This window comes from Lissotriton helveticus, chromosome 5_1 (assembly GCF_964261635.1).
Source record: "Lissotriton helveticus chromosome 5_1, aLisHel1.1, whole genome shotgun sequence".
NCBI classification, from domain to species: domain Eukaryota; kingdom Metazoa; phylum Chordata; class Amphibia; order Caudata; family Salamandridae; genus Lissotriton; species Lissotriton helveticus.
The window spans coordinates 222,594,041-222,618,663 of record NC_136065.1 but is presented as its reverse complement, the minus strand read 5'-3'; the positions used below and the strand labels follow the sequence as shown (position 1 = coordinate 222,618,663).

Sequence of the window (24,623 nt, the reverse complement as noted above, 5' to 3'; positions counted from 1 at the left end):
GGAAAAGCATGTATTCACCACCATCCTAATATGGCTGGCGGTGTTTGATAGACACCGCCAGCCATGTTAGAGCTTTTCCGCCGCGGTCGGAAGGCGACCGCGGAGGAAAAGCTGCGGACGGAATTCCAGACCCACCAGCCATCCTAATTTGGCGGTGGGGCGTTGGAGGCTCCGCAGCGGTTTTTCCGCATCCTCCAGGCCGGCGGTGGCTTCTGCCGGCCCGGAGGATGCGGAAAAACCGCAATCATAATCGCCCCTTAGTCTGGTATGAACACTCCCTTGGCCAGAGGTCTCTATTCGCACTTACTCTGCTCTGACTTTGCCATTTCCTATTTAATTTTTTTTCTGTTCTTGTCCATAAATATTTAGTGCACAAAATCTGAGTATTGGTCATTTAGGTACACGGAAGCTTTTCTTGTATGTGTTCTCGGCACTGGCTCCATAGCTCTGTGTTGATTTGTAGATTCTGTCCTGTCACATTCTTTCCTTGTAAAACTACTCCCAAGTAAATTGCATTCTAATGTATTTCTGTCTTTTTTTCAGGGACAACTTTGTGAAGGTTGTTGTGTATTTTAAACAATTGAATTATGAGCTGATTGAACAGGAGCCCTCCATGACAGTGAGTATATACCTCAAACAGAAAAGTGTTAGACCTGGTTGTGAAAAAACGATATTCCTGAAGCTGTCATTAGAAACTCTTGCGGATTGGCAGTGATTTCTGGATCTGTGGAGACTGGCAGTAAGTGGCAGGAGCTAGATCTGTTCAACATTTCAGTGGGTTCTAGATTCATGAAAAGTAGCATTGACTGCTGGATCTGTACAGAATGACAGTGGGTTCTGGATCTGTGGAGACCCAGATGCTGAAGTCATGCACACATACTGTAGAGGCTGTATTTCTACAAACCACAATGTTTTAAAATGATCTGCAAATCAGCCACAGGTGCATGATCCAGGAGCCTGATAGTGGCTGTTGAATGTACATAAAAGGGCAGTGATTGCTGTATCCATGCAGACCAGCTATGGGAACACGGGGAAACAACCATTACAATGTAGTCATTACAACGCACTACATTTACAACACAGTCATTACAACGCAACTGCCTTTACATCGCATGCCATTACAACGCAGGCATTACAAAGCATGTCATTACAACGCATGCCATTACAACGCATTATAAGGTAAGTAATGGGGAATAGTCATTTTTATCCCTACACTATCCAACACTTACCCTACTGCTGCACTCACTGGAGTGGGAATAGTTATTTTTACCCCTCACTATCCAACACTTACCCTACTGTTGCCCTAAAAGTATTATGCGTTGTAATGGTATGCATTGTAATGGTATGCGTTGTGATGGCATGCGTTGGAAAATCATGCATTGTTATGGATGTTGCTATGTAAAAACTGCATTGTAAAGGCATGCGTTGTAAATGTTTGCATTGTAACATGTCCTATTTGGGAACAAGGCTCCTGCTGACTAGCAGTGGAGACTAGTCTGTACGAGCTGGCATGGGGGCTGAGCTCATGCACAGAGCAGTAGGCAGTGGATATATTTCAATAGGAAATGGCCATTAATCAATTTAAGCATAAAGAAATTACTAAAACAACAAAGGCTACAATAGCATACAATAGCATACATAATGTACAGAAGGCAAGACAATTTTCTCTGCAGAGAAAGACATTCCCCCAGTAGAATTGAAATGTTTAAGGATTTGTCCTGTCAAACACTTTGGCACTGTGGACAACGTCATTCTTCTTGAAAGTGCCAGGATTCCAAGTGGCATACCTAGAGGACAGACAGGGTGAGTTCCGTCATTTATTTGCATATAGCATAATTATTTGTTGAGGTGCTTTCTAATTTCCTAATCCCCTTGATAACAAGGGATATTTTGCCTTAAAAATGTTGCATCTTTTCCATTTTCATGCCACCAAGTCTTTATTGTCAAAATCTGGATAATTGGGACCACTGCTCCATGAGTTTTTCAAAAGAGTCCATTCTGACAAACCTTTGATGGCACCCTCGAAGGCCAGTTAAATAAGCTGAAGAAACCAGAGTGAATATTAACTTCCACGTCCTCATGTCTTCCATGTCGTCCTTGTCCCCATATTAACATCATCCCATCTCTTCTTTACACGTTTTCATAAAATATCTGAGAGCGCTGGGTCGATGTAGCTATTGAGCTATCTGAAGACCTCAAACATCTTCAATAGCACCTATGATGAGCTATTAAATAGTCCCAGAGTAAGTTTTAGCTTGCTTCATGGCAAACCAAAACAGCAAAGTGTGTAGGCTACAAAGTATGCTGTACCAATTGTATGTGCTTTTAGACTGATATGGAAAATGTACTGAAGACACACAGCATGCTGACAGGAAACATTTCAAAGCATGTGAATTTGTGAGAGAACTATGAAAACCGTTGACAGGATCTACAACACACCTTTTCAGAAGGTGGATTAGAACATCAGCATTACAAGTTGAAATAGCAATCGCTTCTCCATCTAGATTTGGAAGAAAGACTTTTAAGTCACAGGGATTGTCAAAACTCACAAATGTCAAACGATTTTTTAATTTATTATAATCAAATTCACAATAAAGACTAACTAGGGAAAGAGCTGTCATTTACATTTCCAGTTTGCAAATGTCAGCTGCAGAAATTGAAGAGTCAAAAAGTCAAAACAGCATGTCATGATTAGAACATGCTCCTCGGTCTTCTACCCAATAAGATAGACAATTGGCTCCCTCCGTAGCCAATTTATTTTAACTATTCACTTAAAATAAGTGAAATGTCAAACTGTCTGAAAATATCAGGATTGACTCCTCTCAGAAAAAGGGCTGATTAGATCCTGCTAGCCTGCAAAACAATCATGTACTTGAAGGTCTTCATTGGGTCTCTAAAACCTTGGAGAGAGTTGTATCATCCTAGCGCAGGCTTTTATGGATCATTGTTTGAAGCTGAACAGTCATCGATCAGGCTTCAGACCAGTACACAGCACCGAGAGATTTACTGTGGTTGACGTGCTAACTATTGCTGATGATGGAGAACATCATTATTGATCTTCTTGGCCTTTCTGCAGTATTTGATGCTGGGGACTTTGATTCATTACTCACCAGTCGTAGGAGAGGAATATCGGATGCAGGATTTAGACGGTGTTGATGCTTTCTTATTAGCAGGTGCAGTCTCTAAACTTTAGCCTTTTTTATATCATCTGAGGTGAAAGTTGATTGTGTGATTTTGCAAGGTGCACCGTTGTCACTACTCCTACTCAGTCTGTAAATCAAGCTACTGTTTTCCATCATCAGAGCTAGAGGCCTGAATTATCACTCGTATAAAGATGGCACATAGGTGTACCAGTCAATAAGAGACCAAGAGCTGAATTTCTGTCCCTAATAAGAGGCCTAGAAGAAGTGGTCTCTTTCATCAATAGTAATGATCTCACACATACTGGAGTAAAATCGTATGTGCCACTTAATGACTCAAGTAATAGGCTGCAGAATACAGATAAACTTTTTGAGAACCCATCTTCCTTCCAAAGTGAAGAATCTGGATGTAATAAAGGACGCTAACTCAATTTTCATGACCATATTGTGTCGGTAGTCTGATCAGTATTTGTCAATATGTAATGCTTAAATCTGACATTGTACTGAAAAGTCATATCACAAAAACATATATTTTAATTAGCTCACTAATTAATTAAGAATTGGACCTTAGTAATGCTTTATTGAATGTGTTCCCAAAGAATTAAATAGCGTAACTGCAATGTGTGTAGAACATGGCCGCACGATGAGTCCTTAGTTTAAGGAAATGATCATAGTTTAGCAGGAATAAACTCATTGCACTTGTACTAGTGTATCATTTTAAAAGCCGCATGCCTGTTTTTAAAGTAAATCAAGGGAATCGTCTCAGCCCAAGTCTGTCGACACGGCAAAATTGTCAGACAGTCATCCACTTGCAACCTTTGATCTAGAAATGTAGGTCTTCTACATGGCCCTAGAACAAACTTGGATGGAAAGGGGACCCAAAAGTAGCATCAAAGGCACAAGGACCAGGAATATTGGCATATTAACATCAGGGTAAAATATTCTTGTGGCCTTAAGAAAAGACCTGAAAACGTTCATGATTACCCCCCCCCCCCCCCGCACACCCCCTCTTTATTCTGCATATAACGTTGCCTTTGGGTTCTTGTTGCGTTGTACAAGATATACAATCATTATTTTATAGACCCTGATACCTATAGATAGTTAAGTTTGAGGGCACACCCTATATGAATAGATGAATATAAATACATAAACAATTAAACCTTTCTGACTACTATCTTACTTGAGGCGTTTTGAGGAAAGAACAAACTACCACCAATCATGTACTAGTTGTTTGTAGCTTGAAGGCATCCACCTCTTCTTCTTTTGTGATAGATACAAGACAATATCTCTTGTTCTGATTGCCTATTTATCACACACTTTTTATAAACAGAGCATTGTGATCCTTTCCATGAATTAACAGTAATTGTATTTGTATACAGTGGTTTTATTGATTTTGCTTCAACTTTTTTTATTTGCTATTTATACATAGTTCATTTTTTATGATGTCACTGGTATAGTTAGAGAAACAGTACTAGTATTGTTAGGGTTACAGTGCACTTTTCATAAGGAAAATAAGTAAGTTACATTTTGCATATAAATGTCGCCTTTAGGAAACCACAGGTGGTTACATGTATAAAGGTTGGCCATTCTGTTCAAGGATTCATTCGATTTAAGCATGGCAGGTTTTTGCACCTTTTCAGTATAGGCTCCACCAAAGAATATCTGTTGGTTCTTGGAGGTCTTTTTGTGATTACCACTGCTAGTGGAAGTGGAGATTTGAATCTCCTGCTCCCCTTATGCCCAATCACATTTAATTTTATGAACAGCAATGGTTCGGGGACCAAGATAAGAGAGAAGAGCTCCTTACTCCAAAGAGCCACACTAAAGCACAAATTAGACCCCCATTAACCCAGCAGTCACCTATCCATACACAAAACACCCTACACGGTATTTAACAGGGTCAAGCGAATTTTACTTTCACATTAATAAACACAAACCACTCCATTTCCAAACATACTATATAATAATCTCTACTAAGAACACATGATCAAACATTCATGCTCACCAGATCAACGGAAATCCCAGAACTGCATAAAAAAACAATGAATCCAAGCCAAAAGGACTAGTTAAAAAGCGAATGTCCCCTCCTTTGTCACCCATATACTTACTTGATAATTAATCCATGCATATTAATTAGAGATATAGGTGCATCTCTGTGAGATATGTCCAATGATGGGAGAGCAAGAGATTTTGGAAAGCTCTGTGTCTTTACAGAATTGATCCTAGGAGTGGAATTACATAAACAACCTCATTGGAAAAGGTGTGGTTGGTAGGCAAGAAACACTGTAAGTAAGTGCACAGCGAGGTGAGACACAGCAGCAAGTACCAGCTGTGAATAGGTTTGAACTGTTGTGTAAACTAAGACTTTGGCTTAGCTCTAAAAGGTTTGACTTTCCCACCCACGGTTGCCTGAACTTAGTTCAGTGCATCAACACTTGAATGTGAAAATACAGGTTGTTGTAGTCCCACACAACCCTACTCAATACATAGATGATGTTGTGTCCATGCTTTCTGTGTTACTATTGGTCCATTAAAAAAGGGGTCAGGGATGCAGTAGTAATTCAAAACCAATGTTGTGCTTTTCAATAGCACACACATACTGTACTAAGAGAAATACTTTTTGGGGGAGATTACAATGTTGGGTGGAATTGCTTCCCGGCCGCCTGATTTGGATGCAACCGAACACTGTTCGCTCACATTCCAACGTTTCCGTATGGGAGCATGTGTTATGGCCGTAAACCGGCCATAGTACATGCTCCCATAGGGAAATGGGAGGTGGTGTTAATCCCTGCACCCTGGGAAAGGCACCTCAAGGCGCCTGCCATTGGGTGCAGGGATTAACAGGGTGGCACCTATGGTACCCCCTTGGACCCAACCGGAGGCCTCCGCAACAAGTGGGCCCTGCTAGGGGCCCACAAACATGCTTTCCGGCAGGGTTTCCATGTCGGAAAGGCCGGCATGGAAACCCTGCCAGAAACTGTGCATCGTTATCCCAAGGGCGGAAAGGCCAAGTCTAGCAATCCTTTTTGTCAGATTAACACACACAATGTCCTCCTTTCCTTTTGTCAAAGATATTTCTGTGTAGAGGAGCCATGACAAAGAAAAGACCAGTTGGTTGATGAATTACAAATCGAGAAATATAATACTCTGGCATTAAACTGCATTTGGGTGAACCCAGTTAGGGGGTCCAATCATCGCAAGAGATATCTGAAGCCAAATGCAGTTCTTAAAAAGACTGGGGGCACAGCTGTTTTTATGCCTGATAAGAGACGGGTTAGTTTGGCCCTAGAAAAGAACGGAAATATTTATATAATTACAAATAATCCCAGAATGATGATCGTGAATCCTCAGAATTTTTATGGAGTTAACCATGTCATATTATTTATTTATTTTATTTATTTCTTTTAAGGGTTTTGTAACGTGCTCTGTTACTCGGAAGTATCCTGGCGCGGTAGGCAGAGGATAAAGCGTGCAGAGGGGAGAGAGGAAGCTAAAAGGCTACTTTAAACAGATGAGTTTTAAGGTTTTTCTTAAAGATGGCAACATTCTGGGACGAACGGAGCGAAAGAGGAAGGGTGTTCCAAGCTCTAGCCGCCAGAACAGATATAGACTGACCTCCCAGCCTAGCATATCTAAATCTGGGGATGACCATCCTGCATTGGTTAGCAGATCGCAAGGCACGGTTAGGGATGTACAGGGAAAAGCGTTCTCTTAAATATTGAGGCCCAAGCTCATGGGTGGCCCTAAAGGAGAGAACAAGAGCCTTAAACAGAATACGTTGCGTCACTGGGAGCCAATGCAGGCTATGCAGGTGGGGCGGACGCTCTACCTCCTAGGGATGTTGAACAGGAGTCTAGCGACCGCGTTCTGCACCACCTGCAGCCTTTTGATCACATAGGCAGGTATGCCAATTAACAACTCATTCGCATAATCTAACCTGGAGAGAACGAGCGCCGCGATACTGTCTCTCTAGCATCTCTCGGGAGCAAAGGGAAGAATCTTTTCAGGGTTTTTAGGGTGCCAAAGCAGACACCAGTAGGTCTTCTGATATGGTCTTAAAATTTGAGATTATCCCCAAACCAGACTCCCAAATTCCTAGCCGGGCCACCCATGGATTTTGGACAGGGGATGTCACGAGGCCAGAGAAGGGTTCTAAAATTATCTGGAAAGGCTCCATAGAAGAGGACCTCTGATTTTTCCTCATTACATTTAAGCTGTGCTTGGGCCAGCCAACGAAAAACCGAGGTAAGACAGTCCTGCACAACCGAGGTATCCAAATTATCATCTGGCCAGGTGAACAAAAGTTGGGTGTCGTCGGCGAAGGCCATAATGTTTGCCCCAAAAAACTCGATAGATCAGGGGAGTCAGATACAAATTAAAAAGCAGGGGGCTCAATGTAGACCCCTGGGGGACTCCTGTGGAAGGTGACTTTGGCTGAGAAGCATATGGTGGCATCCAGACTTGCTGCGTCCTGTCATTTAAAAACGACGTTAGCCAGTCCAGAGCCAAGCGCGAGATGCCGATAGAAGACAGCCTGGAGAGTAGAAGCCCGTGGGGCACCGTATCGAAGGCGGCAGAGAGATCCAGTAAAACCAGAACTGCTCTGCCGCGTCCAAGCACCCCCTAATCGACCAAGGCCGTCTCAGTACTATAGGCAGCCCGGAAGCCCGACTGGGCAGGATGTAAAGCTTGAGAAGACTCTACAAAATTATCCAATTGGCGGAAGGCCATTTTCTCACAAATTTTAGCCAGGGCCGGTAGCAACGATATAGGCCGATAGCTCGACGGAGCAGCTAAATCCGACCCGGCTTTTTTGAGGAGCGGCAGAAGTTTCGCCTACTTCCACACAATAGGAACATTAGCCGTGGAGAAAAAGAGATTAACGATCTGAGTACCTTCCCTACAGACCGTCGCAGCCACCGCCCCAAGCACCCGAGCAGGGCACGGGTCTGTGGGAGAGCCCGACTTCAAAGATTTAACAACTGTCAGGACATCTTCCTCCCCGACCGGAGAAAAAGCCACAAACTGATCTGTCAGTTTGGGCATGGGCACGGACGGCAACACTGGAAAGGACTTATAAATGTCACAGACAGCCACCAAATCCTCCTGGATTTTAACAATTTTTTCAGAGAAGAAAGACGACAGCTCTTCACACCATTGTTTAGAAGATGGCAACAAAGGTTGAGCGGCACAGGGTGATAAGACGCTCTGAACAATGGAAAAAATGTCTTTGCTATTATTGTTTGCCTTGGTAATTCTGCCTGCGTAGTAGCCGCCTTTAGCTGCCTTAATCTAAAATCATAGGTGGGCCACATATTATTCTTGGCTTCAATTCCAAAAACTGAAAGCAGGTTAACTGTATTGGACTGGACCCTTTGAACAGAATGCATTTCGATAGCTGCAGAAGTAGTAATTTACCAGATTTTTGTGAAAGAGTCAGAGACGTCAAATAATAAGTTGCTTGTGTCATCATGGAAGTATTTCAGTGACAATGTCAGCCCGCTCTGGATCTGCCAGGGTACAAACGAGGATTGTTTTTTTAATTTTTTTACTTGGCCTATGTTTGAATTGGCTGTTATACCTCAGTCATACCTCAGTGAAGGCCTATGTAGGGAATCAGCCTTTTTTGCATAGTCATCCCAACCTTTTCACTTTTAATCTGACCCTAGTTTTGCTGGACCTAAAACTATGTGCACTGTTACCCCTCCTAAACAGGAGTAAAGTATTTATGCTCCCCCTTCAAACATGTTAAAATTGGCTTAAAACTGATTTGCGTAATAAACCTTCCTATAATGATATAATATATGGTGCAGAAATACATTGCTGGCACCTACTGTGCCATCCATTACCTTGGCAGTGAAAACATGGCTTGAGTGCCCTGTGTGGCATGACAACAGCAGCTTGAATCCAGCTGCACAGATCTGTCAAAATCACCTTTTTGGCAGGCAGGAAAAGTTTGTTTCAAATATTAAATAAATCACCCCTAAGATCACCTTGCTGCCTGCAATGCAGCGTGCCTAATATTTAGTAGAGGAAAATGTGTGACATTAGAAATGGCATGTTTCCCCAATGACTAGGCCCAAAACGACATTGCCTCTGATCAGGCTGTAACTGGCACATAGGAAAAGTCAAAATATGGATGACACACTTTAATCTATAGCTTTTGACCTGTACTGGCCTGTGGCTACAGACTCCTTCAAAGACTTATTTGTAATAAAAATCCAATCTAATGGTAATGTCTGTGATTTTTATTAAATATTTTAATTCTAACTTTTAGAAAGATACCTTTACCCTGCCTGAAGCTAGTGGAAGGCTAATTTGCCTTAGGTCTCCATCACCTGCCCAGCCTATACTTGCCTGAATCAGGTGTAAAACGGATGTGAAAATTGCTCCCAGAAAATAGGGTGTGAGCATGTGTTTTCCTTCCTCTTGCAGAAAGACTAGTAGAGGTGAACTCAGGAACATCATAACCTGAAAGTGGATTTGCCCTTTCACAAGTAAATGTAACGGGAGACCTTGAGAAAGCAGCCTTTTGTTCCCCTAATCATGTTGGCACCAAACCAGTTGGGAGGGATGGTACCACCAGAACCTGTTTTGAGGGAGCACAGAATAGGGGAAGTGGGTGTTACCATACCCTAAAATAAGGTAATATATAGTGCACCTTCAGTATGGGCAGGACGAGGCCTAGGTTGGCGTGCACCAGTGAGCCATCAAAACGAATCATTGAAACGCCAGTAACCGTATGTCCTAGTCTTTATGACTGGGGCCACAAGACTTCTCAGTTAGGCCCCCCCAGAAGGTATACTATATATGACACTATTTTAGGGTATGATATCTCCCACTTCCACGAATCTACCATCCCTATATGAGTAGATAAGGATTCCTGTGATCCTGATGAAATGCCATGATCCTTCCGACAATAACAGGCTTGAAACATGTTGACCCCCTATTTTTCGCACACACGAAGGGCTGGAGAGGTTCATTACAACCTGCTCACGCCTCACCATTTTACTTTTTAAAGGAACCCAGCGAATAAAGAGTCTTTTGGATTCCTCTCCCTCCACTTCTACTCAGCATTAATCACTACACACCCCAACACACCCCACCATTCACATCGGCAAAAAGAAAAGACCTCCGGCAAAGAGCCCTCCTGCATTTCAGCGCCGGCCCAACAAGGAGCTGTCCAATGATGAAGCATGACACTCCCTGGGGTGTGTGAGGGTCCTTGCTCCTAAGAGAAGACCCCTTCTTGACAGACCTACACTCCACCTTAATAACAGCATACTCTGTGTTTTGCTCGCTTAACCTAGTGGCACTTATGCTGCACCTTGCTTAAGCCTCAGTCCTCCCTCAGTTCTTTTGTCAAGATTTCTCTCAGACCATGCCCCACTTTTACTGGAACTTAGTGTGGAGAAAACCTGCCCCTGTGTTCCCTTGTGGAGGCTCAATTCTGAAACCCTCCAAGACAATGCATATACAATAGAGCTCGAAGAAGTGCTGATGAGCTACTTTGAAAATAATGGGCGGGCTCCAACCTCAAGTGGAGGGGAGTGGGAGGCCCTTAAGGTGGTGGTGCAGGGGGAGTGCCTCACCAGAACTTGTGGTACAAGCCACCAGCTGGAAAGGGAATTACAGGACTACGAACAGCAGCTGGCTAGAATGCTGGTGGATGAGCTGGCGGTGGCTATGGAGTGCAGCCAATAGATCACTTCCAAGCGCAGATCTGTGCTGAATGGAATATATTAGATAGCTTCACGAGGGGTAAATACAGACAAAAACTCAATGCTGAAGGGGATAAGACGGCGATATTTGGCCTGGCTCCTCAAAAGGAAATGACCACCATCTGAGATACTGGCCTTGACCTGCCCTATTGACGAGATGGAAGCCACTCAAATGGAAAAAAATGAGCTGCTCAGGGAACACCTACAGGCCCTACATAGGAAAGCTGCACCACATCTGCTGTCCCAGGTGACTGACTTTCTAGACTAACAGGGCAACAGTAGGAGAGCCTACGAGCAGACCTTGGTAATGATGAGCTGGTAGAGGCAGTCAAGGAGCTCTCTAGGTGTAAGCCACCAGGCCCTGATGGATTGAGAGCGGAGTTTTACCAAACATACTCTGGCAAGTGAATCCCTAAACTGCTGGGCACCCTACAAGGGTCAGGCAGTTTAGAGGGCTCCCCACCTACAGGAGAGAAGCCGCAATCATTATGCTCCCTAAGCCAGGCAGAGACCCTAGGGAACCAAGTTTCTCTCACCCGCTCTCAATGATAAACATAGACACTAAAATACTTTCTAAGGCCTTAGCGACACGCCTCTGTAGAGTTGTGACCAGCTGATTGGGGAGGCCCAATGAGGTTTTAATCCCAGTAGTGGCGCCCACATGAACCTTAGAATACTGCTGCATGTTATGCATAGGGCCCAGAGAGACGGTACACAGGGGGCGGAAGTATTGTTAGATATTGAGAAGCCATATGATACCCACAATTGGGACTATCTCCAGAGGGTACTCCATAAGATGCGGTTTGGACCTCAGTTCCTACAATGGACTAAGTTGCTATACATTCATCCCGTGGCAAGGTTCCGTAGGGGAGGCAGCCACGGCCGGCACTGATCGGAGGAAGGGGGGCCGGACGGGAGGGGGTGGATGCGGGAGCTAGGAGGGTGGGGCAGGTGGGGGCAAGACGCTGGGGGAAGCGGGAATAAAAAGAAATCAATAAAACGTACCTTCTCGGCGCTTCCTTGCCTCTGTAGTCCTTCCTCGCTCGGCCTCACTGGAAGCACACCCAGGCAACCAGTCAGCCAATCACAATGCTGCATGTTTCAGTGCTCGACGCTGACAAGAGGCCTGGGCATGTTCTCCACGTAGGCTGTAATTCAGCCTGCATGGAGAACATGCAAAGTGCACAAGACTGTTTTGGGTGTGCCGAGAGTTAGTTATTATCATTTTATTTTCCATTTGTGTCATTGCAGAAAAGCAGTGGGGCAACGCTCCTCTGCCCTAGCGGAGGAGCCGCCACTGACGCGAGGGATTTTCTTGGAGGGCACAGACATCACTCGATGAACGAGGCACGGCTGCGCCTTGTACCCCCTCTTGTTTGACCTGGTCATGCAGCCACTGGCAGTGTACCTAAGGGGTGTGTTGCAGGTTTGGAGAATGCAGATAGGGCACACAATGTATACTATGTGAATGTATGAAAACAACACCCTGGTATTCCAAAGACAGCCGGATCAGTTGATCCCAATATTATTACGGGCACTTAAGAAGTTTAGTGTGGAGTAGGGCATTCGGGGTCAACAAAAATAAGATGGTGCTGTTCTCATTGGGATGACTGATCGGCGAGATTGGGGTGGAGCTGCTAGACCCAGAACTTAAATGGGAAATGTTGGTGTTCCAATACCTGGGCATACAAATAGCTCACAAGCCTACTGAGCAGTATGAACTTACAAGGGTATGGTGGAGGAGGGAATCCGGAACTCAGTCACGTTCTGAAACACACTCCTGTTATTGGTCATGGGCAAAGTGTCAGGTAGCAAAATAGTGTTCCAGCTAAGATGTCTATATGTTCTCCAGAACTCATTCTGCGCCATACAAAGAAAAACATTTCAAAAATTAAACACCCTCTTGATTTCATTGGTAAGGGTGGGCAAGTGAAGCAGGATACAATTAGTGACGCTAAAGTTAGATAAGGTGAAAGGAGGCTTGGAACTCCCTGATCTACAACTATGTTACTTAGCAGGATTTTTGTAATATGCAGTGCAGTTGTGTGATGAAGGACAAAACACGGAAAAAAGGTTGCTGGTGGAAATTCTGGACAAAAACGGAAGTCAGAGACTAATGGAGGGGTCACAGGTCCCACAGGATTGTTCCTCGCTGGTAAGGCAAGTAGCAGAGGCTTGGGAAAGGGTTGGTAACACTGTGGTGCCTAGACACCCCACATATCAAGATGCTACCTCTGTAGTGGTTGCAGCCTTTCAACAGGCTACAGAACACCATGAATATGAGACTGTGGTTGTAGGGTGGTGGCAGACCATGGGTGACTGTTACACGGACGGTGAATCTATAACATTTGTAGAAGCACAGCAATTGTTAAGTTTTGGCCATGGGCAATTTTTGCAGTATGCCAAAATGTCTAGCATGGTCTGGGAGATCTGGACAGACTTCCTACAGGATATGGCATAAAACAAGGACCCCCTGAGTGAGATCAAAATCCTGGATCAGGGCAAAGCAATTTCTAGCAACAAAATATATCCAGGCATTGACAAAGTAGACAACTGGCAAGAATAGATCACATAAATCACAAGTAAAAAATACTAACACATAATCATGATATCATAAAATTTAATGATACTAATAAAAATGATGGGCATATTCAAATACACACTCATAATGATAAAAGATATACAAGATAATAAAAAGAGAATATCATATTCAATTATTATGTTCTCTTAGAGATTAGTGAGGAGAAATAAGCTGAAATGATTTCCCCAGCTGATTGGAAAGATTGATGTCCGTCTGCCAACGCGTTTCGACACCAGAGTGTCTTCGTCAGGACAATATCAGCATGTATCTACAATTCAAAGAATCATGATTACAATACATATTTACTTGTGTATGTACAAATATAATTCATTTCTTTTTTTCTCTTACATAGAGCCAGTTATGTCTTACTACTTGAACCGAAAATTACCACAATAAAGACGAACACATAAAAGCATAAACAAAATAAAATAGAAACAGAGATATCTTTGAGAAGCAAAAATATAAGCAGCTTTTCAATACTTCTGCCGTGCAATTTTTCAAACATTCCCTTGTCGATCACATAGGAGGTGGCCCATAATTAGGCCTCATAGATGTATGTCACATCAGAAACAGAACATGATATGCTGTTCCAGTTTCTCACAGAACGAATTGTAGTGAATGAATACACGAAGGAACACAGAACTATCCACGAGTGGTATGTTATATAAAGATAGATGGAATACATATTAGAGGATGTGTTACCTTTGTAAAAAAATGCCTCGTGGAAAGAACGCGAGAATAGGGGGTCCTCTTCTCTACCCATCACTCTAGAATAATTAGGGGGAAAAAAACTCCTTAGAAGTGTATAGACACTTTAACAAAATAGTGATCCTTAGGGGTGGGCAAAAACCTTAATCGATAGGTATCACGGTTTAGAATGGGAGAATCATACCATAATTACCATTCCTATTTAAATGACTAATAAATTGACTAGCAGGGAAAGAATTGGCATCAATGATCTCTGTGCTCTATTATTTTTTAGGCTGCACTATAAAATGTATAATGTCTCAGTATACATCTATGAGGCCTAATTATGGGCCACCTCCTATGTGATCGACAAGGGAATGTTTGAAAAATTGCACGGCAGAAGTATTGAAAAGCTGCTTATATTTTTGCTTCTCAAAGATATCTCTGTTTCTATTTTATTTTGTTTATGCTTTTATGTGTTCGTCTTTATTGTGGTAATTTTCGGTTCAAGTAGTAAGACATAACTGGCTCTATGTAAGAGAAAAAAAGAAATGAATTATATTTGTACATACACAAGTAAATATGTATTGTAATCGTGATTCTTTGAATTGTAGATACATGCTGATATTGTCCTGACGAAGACACTCTGGTGTCGAAACGCGTTGGCAGACGGACATCAATCTTTCCAATCAGCTGGGGAAATCATTTCAGCTTATTTCTCCTCACTAATCTCTAAGAGAACATAATAATTGAATATGATATTCTCTTTTTATTATCTTGTATATCTTTTATCATTATGAGTGTGTATTTGAATATGCCCATCATTTTTATTAGTATCATTAAATTTTATGATATCATGATTATGTGTTAGTATTTTTTACTTGTGATTTATGTGATCTATTCTTGCCAGTTGTCTACTTTGTCAATGCCTGGATATATTTTGTTGCCAGACTTCCTACAGGAACCAGTAGAATCATAGACGCTTAAATTGATACTTGATCAGGGGTTAAGAAGCGAACGGATCTCACGCATATGTACAACACTGAATGGGATGGGATACTACCAGAGCCAAAGACAGATGTGGAATGAGCAAGAGCATGTGCAAAAGTACAAGAGGTAGCCAGCAATGCTAAGTTTATGCTTGTTTGGTTACATTACCTGCACCAAGTCTATCTTGTGCCACAATGTTTGCACAAAATCTCTAAAAACTCTAAAAACTGTCCAGCTGTGACTGTGGGCCGGCAACATTTCTACATATGACATGGGAATGTGGATCCATACATGATTTCTTGAAATAGGTAGTGGATCCCTCATTACAGTAACTGGAGATACGACTGGCTTTGACAGTCAGACACTGCCTGCTAGGCTTGGTGCCACTACCGAACAAGGTTCGAAAATACGCCATCAATTTGCATTGCTGAAACTTCTAGCAAAACGGCAATTTGGCATTCTTTGGCTCGTGCAAGAACCATCCCACCCCGCTATGGCGGATGGAGCTCAGACCTGGGGGAATGGGTTGTAGTGGAGTAACGATGACTACATAAGGTATGTAGGGATGAGAATTCAGAAGAAGAGCTAGGGTTTTGCCAGTGCCGGATTAAACCATGTGGAGGCCCCTAGACAGTCAAACTTTCGGGGCCACCCTTGCAAATTATCTCCTAATACCCAATGCACTGAATGTTTTTACAAACTGACAGCTGCCAGAAGATGAGGTTTTGAGAGACAAACTGTTATGTGGATCTGATGTCTCTGGTTTATGTACTTTAAGTTGTCGTCAGGCCCCTAAAACGAGTGGGCCCATAGGTTGTTGCCTACTTTGCCTATTTGGTCATCTGGAATTGGTCTTTGGGCGGAGATGCTTGACAGGATGGAAGGGATGCCAGAAGCCATAGAGACGCAGCCAGACAGGGACCTGGGAGAAGTCGGTCGGTCAGGTGGCATCGCATTGTGGACGGGAACACGGGGAACACAACAGCAGGAGCTGGGAGACAACAGTGAAAAACGAAATCCTTCTCCACCCCCCAGATACCACCCCCCTGAGATAACCTGGAGGAGCAGGATTGAGCCCGTATTCATGAACCCCTTCATGAACATGGTGATCAGGCTGTACCAACCATAAGAGCTTTTTCTCCTCCTTATCAGGGGACTAAGCATGATTTGATACCTTCGAACCCTGCACTCTTCTCTGGCTATTATTATTTCAATGCGAAAATGATGGTGAACCGCTGGGCCATTCTTGTTGCCTGCTGCTGAAACCAAGATTTGTTTAAGTATAAAAGTATTTTTTTTAAAGTTTTAAATATTTCCACACAGGTGAGCAAAGGAGAAACTGGGTCTTTGAGTCGTTTGTGCTTTTGCAACCACCCTAAGGCAGGTACTGTTCCATTTGCACCAAAACTGGAAGAAAATGATGGTACCAAGAGTAACGGCCATGCAGGAGGATGGACATGAGTTGCAGGGTATCGATGATGATAAAGGGGCATTCCAAGCCGGCCTTCTGTTTCTAGAGTGTGGACAATGTGAGCAGCAAAGGTATGAATAATGCATTCCTCCTTGTGAAGGTGGATTGCTGGAGCCATGTGCGAAGACTGGTGATTGCCCACAGGTAACTATTGCTAAGGATGCTACCTGGTGAAAAATCAGTAAAGTGAGGTTTGGGCAAACTATTGTCAATTTCAAGAAATTAGAAGAGTCACGACTAGCCTACAAAAGGGGGCTACCAACACTGCTAAGCACCCAGGTCAGTGTAACCCCCCCTGCGCACCACTTCTGCTGTACGACGCTCTGCACCAAAGGCGTTGGCTCTGTACTATAATTTGCGCAGACCTCATTGGTGATGAGGGAAGCCACGGTACCCACTATGTGCACCCCCCTCCCCAGACCGAGCAGCACCGTAATCCTGGGCTGCCTGTAGATCGCCCTCAAAGCGGTCACCACAGGAGATTGGCTAGCGCTACAAAACCCAACATCTATCCGCACAGAAACAGCCCACTCAATCCTAAAAGCTCTGTATCAAGTCCGCCTGGAGTTGTCTGTGACCAACGATGGATGTCTCCTCCGTGGCCCATGACTTGTATTGCCTGAAGACCTTGTGCAGAAGGCTGCACTCTTAGCACATGGAGCACGCCAAGGAATAGTCAAATCCAAGAACCGGCTCAGGAGCACGGTCTGGTTCCTGGGTCTCAATCAAAAGGTAGAATCGGTTGTGCGGAGATGCCCTGTCTGCCTTGCCATGGGCCCACCAGACCAGCCGGAGCCAGTCATCACTGAGGCAGGCCCCAATGTCCCATGGCACAGAGTGAGAGCCGATTTTGGTAGACTCCCCGGAGGAAGTCACATGCTAGTCGTTGTGGACGTCTACTCGCGTTACCCGGAGGTGAAAATAGTAACAACAATGTCCGCAGCAGAAGTGATCCCAAAACTAGAAACGCCCATGGCAACGCATGGGCTGTTCGTAGAAATTCGCACTGACAACGGGCCTCCGTTCAACAGCTCAGAGTTGATGGACTTCCTAGCATTCCACAACATCAAACACCGCCGGGTCACCCCTTGATGGCCTCAAGCCATTGGGGAAGTGGAGGGCCTGATGAGAACCCTCACCAAAGCAATCCAAATTGCAATGGCTGAACGTCACAACACGGAACGAGCATTGTACCAGTTCTTAAGGCAGTACCGGCTTACACCTCACTGCACTACAGGCATATCCTCAAGCAAGCTATGCTTTGGCTGGTCAGTGACTGATACCATTCCACATCACCCTGTGTGGGAAGAAACACCTAATCTTCCGAATCAGTCAGATGCCCGGAGGGCCTGCACTAATGAAGATGCCTCCCAGAGGCAGCGCACCCGAGAGAGCCCCATCATGGTGGGCGACCGAGTGCTAGTGTAAGACCACCATCCTGGAGGGAAATTCAGGTTGCCGTTCGAACTGGAACCGTGGGTAGTTATTGAAGTCAAAGGCACGAAGGTGACAGCAAGGAGAGGCCAAGAGCAGGTGACAAGGAACGTCTCCCAATTCAAAAGAATCCCAATGGAAACCACTGACAAGTTCTCTGTGTTCGGCCCTCCAAAAGACCCTGTTGCAACGAATTTTTAAGATGCCGACAGCAAGTGCGACCATGAGTTTGATCCAGGAACTTTCTCGTACGACCTTTTTGCAGCACCTCAACTCTGTACTCCCTGAGACTGTGAGCAGAGGCCCTCAGCCACCAGCTGCGGGAGACCAGGAGCGACGGATGTCGTGCAGCAATGGGAACTCTCACCAAAACTCTCGGCAAGGGGTGGTAAGGGCCGCTATTCGCTGCGATCACACCATAAACCATGGGAACTCATAGTACGGCCCGGCAAGCATTAATGGGCGGCCTGCGGACCTTGCAAACAATTTACCCATGTTTTAAAAATAAAATTAAAGAGTGTCGCCAAACACTGCGCGCCGAGACTCTGCTGCTCTGTGGGGGCCCGGGCATTCCAGTGATAGAGTGGAGCTGCAGGGGCGCTAGGAGGTGAAATACAAAAGCCTCATTAACATACAAATGGTCTTTTAAAGACCTGTGAAGTGCTCAGGTGCGGCTGTGTGTGTGTTTGTGTGTGTGTGCACGCCCAGAACGCTGTCTCAGCCCAGGCACACACAGGCAGGCTGAGATGAAGAGGGAGACAGAGGGAGGTAGAGGGAGGGAGACAGAGGGAGGGAAAGGGAGGGAGACAGAGGGAGAGCGAGGGAGGGAGTGAAAGGGAGGGAGAGGGAGGGAGGGAAAGGGAGGCAGACAGAGGGAGAGCAAGGGAGGGAGGGAAAGGGAGGGAGAGCGAGGGAGGGAGGAAAAGGGAGGCAGGCAGAGGGAGAGCGAGGGAGGGATGGTAAGGGAGGCACACACAGACAGAGGGAGAGGGAGGGAGGGAAAGAGAGGGAGAGGGAGGGGGAGGGAGGGAGAGGGAGGGAGAGCGAGGGAGGGAAAGGGAGGCAGACAGAGGGAGAGCGAGAGAGGGAGGGAAAGGGAGGGACAGCGAGGGAGGGAAAGGGAGGGAGAGAGGGAAAGGGAGGCAGACAGAGGGAGAGCGAGGGAGGGAGGGAAAGGGAGGCAGACACAGACAGAGGGAGAGCAAGGGAGGGAGGGAGAGCGAGGGAGGGAGGGAAAGGGAGGCAGAGAGAGGGAGAGCGAGGGAGGGAGGGAAAGTGAGGGAGGGAAAGGGAGTGAAAGGGAGGGAGAGGAAGGGAGAGCGAGGGAGTGGGGGAAAGAGAGGCAGACAGAGGGAGAGCGAGGGAGGGAGGGAAAGGGAGGAAGACACAGACAGAGGGAGAGCGAGGGAGGGAGGGAAAGGGAGGCAGACAGAGGGAGAGCGAGGGGAGGGAAAGGAGGGAGAGAAAGGGAGGCAGACAGAGGGAGAATGAGGGAGGGAGGGAAAGGGAGGTAGACAGAGGGAGAGAGGGAAAGGGAGGGAGAGCGAGGGAGGGAGGGAAAGGGAGGTAGACAGAGGGAGAGAGGGAAAGGGAGGCAGACACAGACAGAGGGAGAGTAAGGGAGGGAGGGAAAGGAAAGGAAAGGAGAGAGGGAAAGGGAGGGAGAGGGAGGGAGGGAAAGGAGGGAGGGAGGGAAAGGGAGGTAGACAGAGGGAGAGAGGGAAAGGGAGGCAGACACAGACAGAGGGAGAGCAAGGGAGGAAGGGAGAGTGAGGGAGGGAGGGGAAGGGAGGCAGATAGAGGGAGAGAGATGGAGGGAGGGAAATGGAGGGGGAGGGAGAGCGAGGGAGGGAAAGGGAGGGAGAGGGAGGGAGAGCGAGGGAGGAAAAGGGAGGCAGACAGAGGGAGTGCAAGGGAGGGAGGGAAAGGGAGGCAGACAGAGGGAGAGAGAGGGAGGGAGGGAAAGGGAGGGAGAGGGAGGGAGAGCGAGGGAGGGAGAGCGAGGGAGGGAGGGAGGGAGGGAAAGGGAGGGAGAGGGAGGGAGAGCGAGGGAGGGAGGGAAAGGGAGAAGACACAGACAGAGGGAGAGCGAGGGAGGGAAAGGGAGAAGACACAGACAGAGGGAGAGCGAGGGAGGGAGGGAAAGGGAGGGAGAGGGAGGGAGGGAGGGAAAGGGAGGCAGACAGAGGGAGAGCGAGGGAGGGAGGGAAAGGGAGACAGAGAGAGGGAGACAGAGAAAGGGAGAGGGAGGGAGACAGAGGGAGGGAGACAGATGAAGACAGACAGAGGGAGGGAGACAGACGGCAGACAGAGGGAGGGAGAGAGACGGAGGGATGGAGACAGATGGAGGGAGGGAGAGGGTGCAGAGGGAGACAGGGAGGGAGATAGACATAGGGAGGGAGACATACAGAGGGAGACAAACGTTTGGCGTCCCAGCTATGGAACACCCTCCCTCTGTTGCTCCGCAGTACATCGAACCTGCTGGGCTTCAGAAAGGGTCTGAAGACGTGGCTTTATGAACAGTAATTTGCTTGCTCTTTTTCGCCTTTTTGCCTGCCCTCTGTAGTCTGTTGTGGGTTAGAAAGCGCCGGGACACTCCTTGGAGTAGCCGAGCTCTAAATAAGACACACATAACATAACATAACAAACAGAGGGAGGGAGACAGACAGATGGAAACAGAGAGAGGGCGACAGACAGAGGGAGGGGGAGGAGGGAGGCAGAGGGAGGAGAGAGACAGAGGAAGGGAGACAAAGAGAGGGAGACAAAGAGAGGGAGACAAAGAGAGGCAGACAGACAGAGGGAGAGAAAGAGAGGGAGACAAAGAGAGGGAGAGGGAGACAGACAGAGGGAGACAAAGAGAGGGAGAGGGAGGGAGACAAAGAGAGGAAGAGGGAGGGAGACAGAGAAAGGGAGAGGGAGGGAGACAGAGAAAGAGAGAGGGAGGGAGACAGAGAAAGAGAGAGGGAGGGAGACAGAGGGTGACAGACAGAGGGAGGAGGGGGAGGAGGGTGACAGACAGAGGGAGGGAGGAAGGAGGAGGGTGACAGAGGGGGTGGAGGGAGGGAAGAGGGTGCCAGACAGAGGGAGGGAGGAGGGAGGGAAGAGGGAGGAGGGTGACAGACAGAGGGAGGGAGGAGGGAGGGAGGAGGGTGACAGACAGAGGGGGAAGGAGGGAGGGAGGAGGGTGACAGACAGAGGGAGGGGGAGGGAGGGAGAAGGCGACAGAGGGAGGAGGGTGACATAGTGAGGAGGGCGACAGAGTGAGGAGGGCGACAGAGTGAGGAGGGTGGCAGAGTGAGGAGGGCGACAGAGTGAGGAGGGTGACAGAGTGAGGAGGGAGACAGAGTGAGGAGGGAGACAGTGTGAGGAAGACAGAGTGAGGAAGACAGAGAGGGAGAGGAAAGGAGAGAGAGGGAGACAGAGAGAGAGAGAGGTAGACAGAGAGAGAGGGAGACAGAGAGAGAGAGAGAGAGGGAGACAGAGAGGGAGTGAGACAGTCAGAGTGAGTGAGACAGAGGGAGTCTGAGTGAGACAGAGGGAGAGATAGGGAGAGAGGGAGGGAGAGGTTGAGAGAGGGAGAGAGAAGGAGAGAGAGTGAGAGAGAGGGAGGGGGGGAGGGAGAGAGAGAGAGAGAGAGACAGAGAGAGAGAGAGAGAGAGAGAGAGATAGAGAGAGAGAGAAAGGGAGAGAGAGAGAGAGATGTATGCCGGGTCTGGTGGCTCAGTGGACAAAGGCATCTGCTGCAAGGACCTGTGTTCAACCTCATGGTCACTGTTTTTTTGTTGCTCTAGCCCCGCCCCTCCTCCACTGACCCCGCCCCCACCTGTGCGGGAAGTTTGTGAGTACCCATGCCCTAAACCATCTCAAAAGTATAAAGACTTTGTGTCCAAGTGACGAGATGGTGATCGACGAGCGTACAACAGTAACCAGATACTGGCGTACCCTGAGGTCAAGTAAGAGTATGTTGTGACTGCTGTCTCAAGATGTAGGGTACCGTTGAGCCTGATGTTTTGTTTAGTATTTGCAGGCAGGGCCGGTTCTAGGATTTGCGAGGCCCAGGGCTAAAAAGGAATGTGCGAGGCCCCTCTAATGTAGATAAGTGGCCCCTTGCAAGGAAACCATTCACAGACACTGTGGGAGGCCTATTGTCCAGCATTTTGTCGCCCCCCACAGTTTTAACTTTGAGCCCACAAGCATTTCTCACACCTTCAGTCCGATAGGTGTGAGAATTGCTTGTGGGCTAAAAGTTAAAACTATGGGGGCGCCAAAATGATGGACAATGGGCCTCCCACAGTGTCTGTGAATGGGTCTCCTTTCAATTGAAGGAAGCGTCTCCCTCCCTTATGTATCCAGATACCATCCCTGAGAGGCACGGGCAGGGGGGCCTCTCCATTTCAAAGAAAGGTGACATCTTTCTTTGAAATGGATCGCCACGGAACCGACAGGACGCATCACCAGTGCGTGGCCCCATGCTGGTGAGCTGAGTGCGAGGCCCTGGGCAGCTGCCCACGCTGCCCATGCCTAGTGCCGGCCCTGTTTGTAGGTCTATATGTTGACCCTGTTTAACATCTCCTGGTAAAGAAGGAATGTAATATTTTCGAGTCACAGGCGGTCCCATTGTATCGGATCGCGCAGGGGAAAGCAACTGCCTACACCTGCGTACGTAATAGATTGGTGGAGGCTGACGTAGGCCAGTAAGAAAGGTAATAAAGAGCCTGGGGCTCCAAGCATGTTTATTGTTAAGCCACTACGTGACTACAGAGTGTGGTGTCTTTACTTTGATGCGTGTTAGGGGCCCCATCCCTAACACCACAATGATCTCTGAAAAGTATGTTTAACATGTCATATACATACATTCACATTAGTTCTACATTTCTCTGTTATTTCCCATATATTTTGTATCTGTAATTACCTGTCAGCCCTCTTGTACAGAACGTGAGGAATGTTAACACATATACAATAATAGGCACCCACATTTATTGCGGCTGTGCTGTTTTGTGCTTTTTTCGACAGGAGATTGACCTCATATCAAACATGGGAGGCCTGGTGGGACTATGGGTCGGATTCTCGGTTTGCACCTTAGTAGAATTCCTTGAGCTGCTGGTCGACGTGCTGCTCTTCTTCCTACAACGTTGCCTAAGGACGGTGCCCTCCACACTGTCCAGGAGGCCCAGCGCCCAGAAGCCAAGGCACATCTACATCACCCGAGAGAACACAAAGCTGTAATCCACTCCCTGGCGCTCCAAGTATTGCAGAATAACGCACAGTTGCAGACGCTTCAGCATCTTACGGGCTAACCATTTTAGTTGTGTTCGTCCAGCCTGCTTCCTAAACATATTTTCCTTCAGCCTGGCACTCTTCTGTTGTCCTCCACTTATCAGAACCAAGGAAATGTGGGCTGCTCCGGCTAGGCCAATCGCTCAAGGACTGTGTCAGGTATCATGGGTGGGGAGAGCTTTCTCTGACCACCTCTATGGCTGCATACAGGTGGTCTGAAGTGTTGCTGCTGCCCAATCATGGGGTGGGTTTAGAAAGTACCTTTTTATCCACCAATAATGCCCAATTCTTCCCTCTCAACTCTTCAGGAGTAATAAAGCCTAAACCGGCCATTACCACCTGGTCGTAAAATGTAAAAGTAACCGCTTCTACTCACACCCCTCACCCCACCTCCTGTTTTCATTCTTGATAAATAAATAAATGAATAGGTGTTATACCCTCCCCTAGCTTGTCATACTGTAAGGGAGCAAGCAGAGTTGAGAACTGTTTACTGGGGATGCAAGCATTTTTGGGAAATTATTCTGTGAGAAACTCTACAGGCTCTTCTGTCCTCCTTTGTAGCAGCAGGTGGTTAAATTGAGGAAATCTTGTAACCATTCGCCAGAGGCCAGTCCGAGGAAGACCTAAACTCAGAAGCTGCCCTTGTTTTTGCCTGGTTTAGTAAGGTGATATGCAGGAGAGGGTCTTTAACCAAACTTCTGGGCATCTGACTCATTCTCCTCTTCACTGGGGTGTCTAATGCCAGATCCCATATTTTATGGTACGCTTTGGTGTGTTATAGTGTGCTATATTTGCTGTACAAATTTACCACTTAACTTCCTTCAGGACATGAAAAATCAGGACAATGAAGTTAAAATACATGAAGATAGCAGTAGCGGCTGGCACAGGTTAGAGTGGTGAGGCGGGGCAGTGTGGGGTCAGGTAAGTCGACAAACGACAGGAGAAGTAAAATTAAATAAAAAATAAATATAACCACTTATCTTGCGCTCGCCACATCGCTGACTCAGCGTCGGCAATGTGGCGAGCGCTAGGTAAGTGTTTTAAAAAAAATTATTTTTACTTCTCCCGTCGTAGGTAGACTTACCCGACCTCCATCCAGCCTGACCCACCGCTCCTACCTGTGCTGGCTACCACTTGAAGATAGTGCATAAATAAAAAATAGGAAGAGAAACGCTCATTGACAAAGCCAATAGGACAGATTTATGAGTATAAAGTCCCCCACAATAAAGCTCCAAAACCATTTTCCAACTTGTCAGATGCTAATCATCTTATGCCTGTGCTATGTAATGCACAGTCAGAGGTAAACATCGTCTGAAAATTGC

General features: G+C 46.5%; 1 protein-coding gene across 1 annotated transcript in view; it reads left to right on the top strand.

Moving 5' to 3' along the window:
• LOC144752429 (epithelial sodium channel subunit alpha-like) overlaps positions 1-24,197 on the top strand; it is a 198,477-nt gene extending 174,280 nt beyond the window's left edge. Inside the window, exons 10-11 of the mRNA XM_078640360.1 lie at positions 544-619; positions 23,038-24,197. Of these exons, the coding sequence (XP_078496486.1) occupies positions 544-619; positions 23,038-23,250 (289 nt within the window). The 3' untranslated portion in view covers positions 23,251-24,197. The remainder of the gene's footprint in view (positions 1-543; positions 620-23,037) is intronic.
• Positions 24,198-24,623: the final 426 nt, after the last annotated feature.